Genomic DNA, 9,345 nt, shown 5'->3' with positions numbered 1-9,345 from the left:
AAACCCTTCTGTTTGATTTGCCCTACTGTATCGTCAGAATTGTTTTGTCAGCAGACGATGTAACTCTACAGTAACTTCATACTTTGGAAAGCAGTTTACACTATCTACCCTGCCATGAATAACATTAGCTTGTGCAAAACGTAAATGAATTTCTGCCCGTTTGATAAAATCATCTCAGGTTTAACGGTAGAATAAATGTCCAAGGGCTTGCTTGCATTTGGACTTTTTTTATATAAACAGGGTATTCGGGGAGCTGTAATTCAGGCCGTCAAAGGCATTTTGCAATGCAAACATGGTAATAGTCAGATTCTATCTGAACTGCATGGGGTTTTCCCCAGCCAATGTCTGAATATCAACAAATAAGTACTTTTTTTAAAAGAGCAATAGAAGTAAAGACTGTTGTTTAATCTAATTTTGCTTGGTCAAGTTTTGTAGACCACATAACAAGACCTTCGACTTCATCCTCCCATTGTTCTTCATTTTTGCTTTTGTCCATCCTCTTGGATTCCACGGCAGGCGTTTTTGAAGATCTAGATGCTCCTAGATAGTAGAAGTAAGACAAAATGAAAAACGTGACTACATGAACTATAGCAACTGCTCAACCATAGGGACACACAACACATTAAATTGTGTGCCTGTGAATGCAGATGTGAGTGGGAGAGAGGCCATTTTGTAGCAAGTGCAAGATTTGTCCTGTAGAGAAGTAAGTTTGTTTGTTAGCATTTATAGCCGAATGATATTGCTAACTATTAGAAAACTAATATGTGTTCCCCCACCCTACTTCTAAAAATTTCCAAGACCCCATGATCACACTGAAATCTGATTATGAAGTGGTACGTTTTGATGACATAATACATTGCTTTTTAACTAAAATATTTCACCAAATAAGTACACTGGTAGGCATAACACTGCTATTTGGAATATAATGCCGCTTAGGGGGTGTGTGTGAAAGCCCTAATAAGCAGGCATATACATAGAATGAAAGCTATTGCTAAGCACATTGGTTTGTGCTTAAATTGTAAGCCGCCCTGAGTCTTCGGAGAAGGGCGGGATATAAATGGGATTAAAAAAAATATAATAAAATAAAATAAACCAAAACTATACCCAAATCCCAACGTTCTCTCCAAAGAGGGATTAAAACTGTGGCCGCATTTTCTGTTCTAATGATCAGTCCTACACGTTCTGCAGCCTTCAGTGCCCTGATTAAATAAATAAAAAAACAGATTCCCGCAGACTGACAAATTACTGTATTTTTGATGCATGATTGTATATTCTTAGGGCAGTAATAAAAGTCATCAGGGACAGTTCTAATGACTTCACAAACGTTACTTATTACTGCTTATTAATTATTACTGCATACTGTCAGAATCCATTTATATCACATTTCATAATTGTATAGGTAGAACAACGTGCTATTTCTGGGGATTCTGCCATCTCTCCGAGGGGGGGGAGAGGATGGTTACTAAAGCGATTTTCAAACAACAGGGGATGTTTTAACTGGGGAAGGGAGGGGGACAGACAGGTCTGGATTGTATCTTCATTTACAACTGAAAAGGAAAGCAATAACCATAAAACCAAGGAGAGTTCCCTTTCCCATGGAAGGACCTGACACCTAGCAACTGACGACAGCCTGACCAAATGGATGAGGGGAGGGGCTGGAATGGGAATGGTTTATATAGGATTGAAATGTAACTTTTGTCAGATTCCGTCTTGTATTCCCACAATCGGTTCCATCCTAGTAAACATTTTCCTTTTGGACTAAACTTGCATCCAAGAGTTCTTATTTCCTAAGATGTGGATTGAGGTGGGTCCTGACAGTAGACGGAATCTGCTTTAAGAGTCAACCTGGAAGGGAAAACCTTACCGGGGGACTTTGCAACAAATACAATGTCTGGTGACGAAGCAAGAGAGGAGGGAAGCCCCATGGAGGGGGAGTCTTCCCCCCAAATGGAATCCCAGAGACAATGGGAAGCTGAAGCAGCATATTCCCCCGGGGAAGAAGCGGTGGAGCAGTACGACCGAAAACCCCGGTGGTCGATGGGCGTTGGAAGGAAAAGTGAGTGGGAAAAGGCTTCGGGAGAAACGACCCTGAGGCGTAGTAACCACCAACCGGAATGGAGGCAAGAGATGGAGAGTTCCCTGCACGCCAGCGAGGAGGAGCGGATCCTGGAAAAGGCCATTGATCTGATGAAAGCAACCCTGAGTTCACTGAGGGAGGAGAGAGCTGAAAATCGCAACCGAGGCAGCGCCTGGGGACGCAACTGGAAAGGTAACGGAGGGGATCCAACACCTGAAACCCCGGGGCCATCCAATGGAACAGGAATTGCTGCCTCAGCAGTACCCCCCCCCCCAGAACCACAGATGGGGACCAGGATGAGGAGCGATACCGGCCACGGCGCAGACAATGCTCCAGACAAAGACTCCCGCCCCTGGAAGTCAAATTCAAGGGGGAGCCATCACGACTGGGATTTTTCCTAACCCAAGTCCTCAGCTACATGGAAGAGTACGGACGGGACATCCCCAGTGACAAAACACGCATCCGAATTGTGCAATCTGCCCTGGACGGGACGGCTGCAGACTGGGTGGTGAACTTGCATGACTCCAACGCCCCAGAACTCAACGACTTCAACCTATTCATGTCATCTTTGAGGCGACGGTTCGAGGATCCTTTGGCTGACCGTAAGGCCCGGGAGAGAATCAAAACGGTGAGGCAGGGCAGGCGAGCAGTGGCTGATTATACCCAAGAATTCCGAGCCATTGCCAGCAAGCTGAACTGGCCAGAAGACATCCTCCTTAGCCACTTCAAAGACGGTCTGAACTACGACCTGTATGATGCTTGCCTGCCTCGAGGAGACCCACCCCACCTCGACGACTGGTACATCCTGGCGGAGGAAGTGGAAATAGACCTACTGAAGAGACACCGCAGAGGAAAACCATGGGGCCGCCTGCCACCCGAGCAAACACGCGAGGGGGAAAAACCACCAGCCACAGCCAAAAAATCAACAAGTTGCTTCAACTGCGGGAGAGAGGGCCACCGTGCTGCAGAATGTCGTTCAAAAGCCCCCCCACGAAAACCAGAGGCATCATCCTCCAAGAAGCCGGGGAAGCCCCAAGGCAACACAAAAGAATCTTCCATGAAGGGGACAGAGGCTGTAGAGTCCACAATTCCTGCCAGGAACTGGGACTGGACTCCGGCCTGCACCGCAGGGACGGTGGACAACTCGGAAGACAGCTCAGAGGGAGAACCATTGGTAAGTGGACCCCTTCCACCCATACTTAAGACAGTGACTATATTAGCTTCCCCTATGCCTGAAGCAGCCAAAATAAAAGCTCTGATAGACTCTGGGTGCATCTGCTGCCTTATCAGCCCAACACTGGTGGAGAGATTGAGCATCCCAGTGAGGAGGCTAAAACAACCAATCTCTTTTAGTCAATTAGATGGGACAATAGCATGGGGAGGACCAGCCACCCTAGCCACTTTACCAATCCACCTACCACTGGGGCCCCATGAGGAGGACATAATGTTTATAGTGGCCCCAGGCATGGAATGCCCAATGATCCTAGGACTGGAATGGCTGAAGAAATGGAACCCCGGGATAAACTGGAGGACAGCAGAACTCAATTTCCCAAAGGGGGGGCAGAAGAACTTAGACTCCAAAAGCACCCCCCCCAACCCAGAGGGAGGAGACAGCAGCAGTGGGGAAAGAGAAGGGATTACCAGAGATACCGGAGGAATACAGGGACCTGGCTGAGGTTTTCAGTGAGGAAAGAGCAGATGAGCTTCCCCCCCCACCGCCCCACAGACTGCACCATAGAATTCAAACCTGGGGCAAAACTCCCAAAACCCAGGATGTATGCCATGAGCCCAAGAGAAATGGCAGAAATGGAGAGATTCATAAAGAAAAACTTAGAAAGAGGATTTATTGAGCCTGCCAAACCCAAAGTGGCCGCCCCGGTTCTGTTCAGGGAGAAGAAGGATGGGTCCTTTCGTTTGGTTGTGGACTATAAAAATTTGAACACAATTAATGAATGTAATCTGTACCCCCTTCCCCTAATGAAGGATATGTTATCCCACCTATCGAAAGGAAAGATTTTTACCAAACTAGACCTCAGGGAAGCATACTACCGTATTAGGATTAAGGAAGGAGACGAATGGAAGACTGCATTCAACTGCCCAATGGGGTGCTATCAATTCAAAGTATTGCCATTCGGACTGCAAGGGGCCCCCGCAGTCTTTATGCAATTAATTAATGACGTGCTGAGAGAGCACCTATATAAGGGGGTCCTGGTTTACCTCGATGACATCCTTATCTTCACAGAAACCAAAGAGGAACATATCAAACTAGTCAGAGCAGTCCTGAAGAAGTTGCGAGCTGCCCACTTATATGCTAAATTATCGAAGTGTGAATTCCATCAGGAAAAAATCGACTACCTGGGATATCGCATATCTCCAGAGGGCATCGAAATGGACCCTGAGAAGGTCAGGGCAGTACTAGAGTGGGCACCCCCCCGCACACGGAAGCAATTGCAAAGTTTCCTGGGGTTTGCAAACTTCTACCGCCAATTCATCCCCGCATTTGGCCAAATAGCCATGCCCCTCACAAATTTGTTGAAAACGAAGGGGGGGTCACCCGTGAAACCCAGCCAGCCTCTGAAATGGTCAATGGAATGTCAAGCAGCATTTGAGAGGCTAAAGAGACTTTTTTCTGCTGAACCTGTCCTAAAACACCCAGATCCCGACAAACCTTTTGTAATACAGGCAGATGCGAGTGATGTAGCGGTAGGAGCCGTACTATTACAAGAAAATGATGGGGGGACATTGCAACCATGCGCATACACATCCAGAAAACTCACAGAAACAGAACAACGCTGGCCAATATGGGAAAAAGAGGCATTCTCGTTGAGGTGGGCATTACTAACATGGCGCCAATTTTTAGAAGGAAATAAAATACCTTTCCAGGTCTGGACAGACCACAAAAATTTGGAAGCACTAAAAACGCCCAGGAAGCTCACTCCTAAGCAAGCCCGCTGGTCCCAACATTTTCACCGATTCAATTTCACTCTCAAACACTTACCGGGGGGAAAGAACTTCCTGGCAGATGCATTATCCCGCATGCCCCAATATAACAGCACAAGAGTTACTGACTTTAAACCACTTGTACCGGAACAACAACTGGCAGCACCAGTCACCACCAGGGCACAAGAAAAAATGAAGCCGAAGGTAGATAGCCAAACTGGAATAGAATTCAGGAAATCTTTGGAAAGTGATGAATGGTTCCAGAAAAATAAACATGTGTGCACAATTAAAGATGGACTGCCGTGGGTGGGGGAGAAGCTATATATACCTGCCACACAGAGAATCAATTTCATGCAACTGTGCCATGATACAAAATCAGCAGGACACTTTGGCTTTGTAAAAACCTTACACTTAACTAAAAGGCAATTTTGGTGGCCATCTATGAAAAAGGACATAGAAAGCTATGTGGGTAGCTGTCAAATTTGCGCGATGGCCAAAAGACTGCAAGGGAAACCGCCAGGTCTGTTACAACCAGTGGCAAACCCCTCAGCCCCATGGAAAGAAATAGCCATGGATTTTATCGTAGAACTGCCAGAAAGTAATGGAAACACCGTAGTCTGGACTGTCACAGATCTGTTCTCTAAGCAAGTACATTTCATACCTTGCCAAAAAATCCCGACTGCAAAAGCATTAGCAAAACTTTTTGTACAGCATATTTACAGATTGCACGGGGTACCACAACGCATCATATCTGACAGAGGGGTGCAATTTACGTCGGCATTTTGGAAAGAATTTTTATCCCTCTTAGGAACCACCCAAGGACTGTCATCTAGTCACCATCCTCAGACAGACGGAGCTTCTGAAAGACTTAATAATATACTTGAACAATATCTGAGATGCTATATTAATTTTCAGCAGTCCGACTGGACGGACCTACTGCCTTTTGCAGAAGTAGCATATAATAATGCAGTCCACTCAAGCACAGGTTACACTCCTTTTCAAGTAGCTACAGGCCAGAGTTTCAACCCAATACCAGAACTAACCCCAAAAGAACCGGTTATCCCTGATCTGAAGGAATGGATTGCTCAATTACAAAATACATGGCCAATCGTTAGGAAAGCGTTGGAAGATGCCAGAAAAGCATACAAGACACAGGCAGACAAAAAAAGAACCGATCCCACACCATTTAGGGTAGGAGAGATGGTATATTTATCCACAAAATACCTGAAATCACTCCAACCCTGTAAAAAACTAGGACCAAAATATATTGGACCCTTTCCAATTAAAAGAATCATAAACACAGTAACAGTTGAATTAGAACTACCCAAAAATCTTAGACGAATACACCCAACCTTCCACTGCAGTCTATTAAAGAGAGAACAACAATCACCACTACGAGAAAAAATCCCACCACCACCACCCCCCATCATGGTGGAAGGAGAACAACATTTTGAAGTGAAAGAAATCTTAGATTCCAGAAAACACCATGGAACGATACAATATTTAGTGGCATGGAAACACCTCCCCTCCTCAGAAAATGAGTGGGTTAACAAACTCCATGTTAAAGCACCTAAGTTGCTTAAGAGGTTTCATACAGAATATCCAAACAAACCAGGCTAACATTTATATGTTTTCTTTCCCCACAGATGGACTCATCTTTTTTCTGAAAGGAGAGCCGAATGTCAGAATCCATTTATATCACATTTCATAATTGTATAGGTAGAACAACGTGCTATTTCTGGGGATTCTGCCATCTCTCCGAGGGGGGGGGAGAGGATGGTTACTAAAGCGATTTTCAAACAACAGGGGATGTTTTAACTGGGGAAGGGAGGGGGACAGACAGGTCTGGATTGTATCTTCATTTACAACTGAAAAGGAAAGCAATAACCATAAAACCAAGGAGAGTTCCCTTTCCCATGGAAGGACCTGACACCTAGCAACTGACGACAGCCTGACCAAATGGATGAGGGGAGGGGCTGGAATGGGAATGGTTTATATAGGATTGAAATGTAACTTTTGTCAGATTCCGTCTTGTATTCCCACAATCGGTTCCATCCTAGTAAACATTTTCCTTTTGGACTAAACTTGCATCCAAGAGTTCTTATTTCCTAAGATGTGGATTGAGGTGGGTCCTGACACATACTTAGTTGCAGCCATAAAAATCATCAGTAAAAGAAATTACTAATTTACGATTTACATTGATATTCAGTTGCACACATGGCTAAGATAACCTATAGCATCTGTATTTCTGCAATACGTCCTACCTGTGTTTAGTACCCAAAAACCACCAGTAACATTTGTGGGTGTGGAAGGCTGAAAAAATTCAGAATGGTAATTATGTCATTTGATGGTTGCGCTCATGTTGACATGTTGACCCATCCCAGCACAACCACCGAAGTTCCTGGAAATGACATTCGGCCTAACAAATTGCAAATGGCTACTAACCCCTCACTCTGCAAGAGCCTTGATTGGCCTCAGGCCCAAATGGGGAAGTTCCACCCTGAAGGTGCTGCTAGATTGATGTTAGATTCCCCCTTCCCCCCCCCCCGCTCTCTGCTCTCCACCCATTCATCTTTTTGGTTATCATATTGATGTATCTAATCTCACTGTGTTCCTTTATCACTGTTTATTTTATTGTTCTTATTGTGTAGTGGGTCCGACACAAGGGAGAGACGCCAGCCGGTGTGTGAGTTCAGCTCTTTATTGGAAGGGGGAAGTGAACTGAGGAATGAGGGCTACCTGGCCTCCTTATATACCTGGCCAGGTAAGCTAACAGCCAATGGGGTTGGCCCTAGGTTTCCCGCCGAAACTGTCCAGGCCAACGCCCCCTGGTGGCTGTTGCTATGCAGGTGCCTGCATACATAACACCCCTCCCCCCTTAGAGAAGACCCACATAACAACAACAACAACATGCAACTACTATAACTATGATTATATATATATATATATAAAAAAACAGTGGTGTCCTTGTGTGAGGGTCACTTGCACACATAGTCCGACAGGTAGGCTGGTGTCCTGTGTGGACGGGTGGATCGTCTGGGTGTGCTTGGCCCCTGGGCTTGGACCGTGGGTTCCTGAGGCCTTTGTGCAGGGCTGCAAGGAGCCGGAATCAGGAAGTCCTCCTCCTCTGGTCCCTGCTCTGTGACGTCCTCGGCTGGGTTGACCCCTCCTGGAGTGTGGTCCTCCTGTTGATCGTGTGCGTTGAGTTCAGGGATGTGTGTGACGCGCTCAGGGGCGTGTGTGATGTGCTCAGGGACTCTTCCTCTGAGCTGATCGATGTGTCGCCTTATGCGTCTGTCCCCCTCCACCCCTACAATGTATGAAAGGGGTCCTGTTTTCTCGACCACTGTCCCCGGAACCCAAGGATGTCCAGCCCCATAGTTCCTTGCCCAGACCAGGTCCCCCAGGTTGAGGACCCTGTGTGTGGGTGATGATGACAATGGTGATGGTAGTGATGCTGGTGGTGATGGTGATGATGGTGATGTTGCCCTTCCGGTCTCGGCTGCTACCCGGTCTGGGTGTAGGCGGTCCAGCTTGGTGATGAGGCGCCGTCCCCATCGCAGTTCTGCTGGGCTTTTGTCGGTAGCCACGCATGGTGTTGTGTGTTGGGCTAGTAAAAATTTGGCCAGTCTGTGGTGCCAGTCCCCGCTGATGATGCACCGGAGTGCGTCTTTGGTCGTTCTTACCATCCGTTCGGCCTGCCCATTGGTAGATGGATGGAAAGGCGCGGAGGTGGCGTGCCTAATCCAGTTCGCCTTCAAGAACGCCTGGAAATCAGCAGCAGTAAACTGAGGCCCATTATCAGATACAATTACGTCGGGGAGGCCGTGTGTGGCAAAGAGAGCTCTGAGCACCTGGATTGTCCTCCCTGAGGTCATGTTGGGGACAGGGACTACCTCTAACCACTTGGAGTGACTGTCCACCACTACTAAAAATAGTTGACCCTGGAATGGCCCCGCATAGTCAATGTGAATGCGGGACTTGACCCGATCCTCAACCTCCTTGTCCAACCCGGGCCACCAGAGGTAGCTCCTAGCCAGTGCCTTCATCCTGACCACCCCCGCGTGCCCTTCATGTAAGGAGTCCAATACCCTGGCGCATAGTGCGGGTGGAATGATGACCCTGCTACCCCAAAGGAGGCACCCCTTGTGTGTGGAGATTTCATTGCGTCTACTGAAATAGGCCTGAAACTCTGGTCCCGGGGATTTGTCCTGCCACCCTGTGCAAACCCATGAGTGCACCCTGCCCATGATGTTGTCTGTGGCTGTGTGGCTGGCAATGTCCTTGGCAAGAACTGGACACTCGGGTAGTTCCTGCAGGGCTAGGAT

General features: G+C 47.1%; 1 protein-coding gene across 1 annotated transcript in view; it reads right to left on the bottom strand.

The window, feature by feature from the left end:
* Nucleotides 1-403: 403 nt before the first annotated feature.
* The window catches only part of UBE2U (ubiquitin conjugating enzyme E2 U), a gene marked incomplete at both ends in the record, with an annotated part of 30,376 nt that continues 21,434 nt past the window's right edge, over nucleotides 404-9,345 (bottom strand). Inside the window, one exon of the mRNA XM_081322463.1 lies at nucleotides 404-540. Coding sequence (XP_081178589.1) covers nucleotides 404-540 — 137 coding nt within the window. The remainder of the gene's footprint in view (nucleotides 541-9,345) is intronic.

Source organism: Vipera berus (assembly GCF_964194415.1).
Source record: "Vipera berus genome assembly, chromosome: 3".
Taxonomy (NCBI): Eukaryota; Metazoa; Chordata; class Lepidosauria; order Squamata; family Viperidae; genus Vipera; species Vipera berus.
Note: the sequence above shows the minus strand (reverse complement) of the source record. Positions and strands in the feature narration are given on the sequence as shown.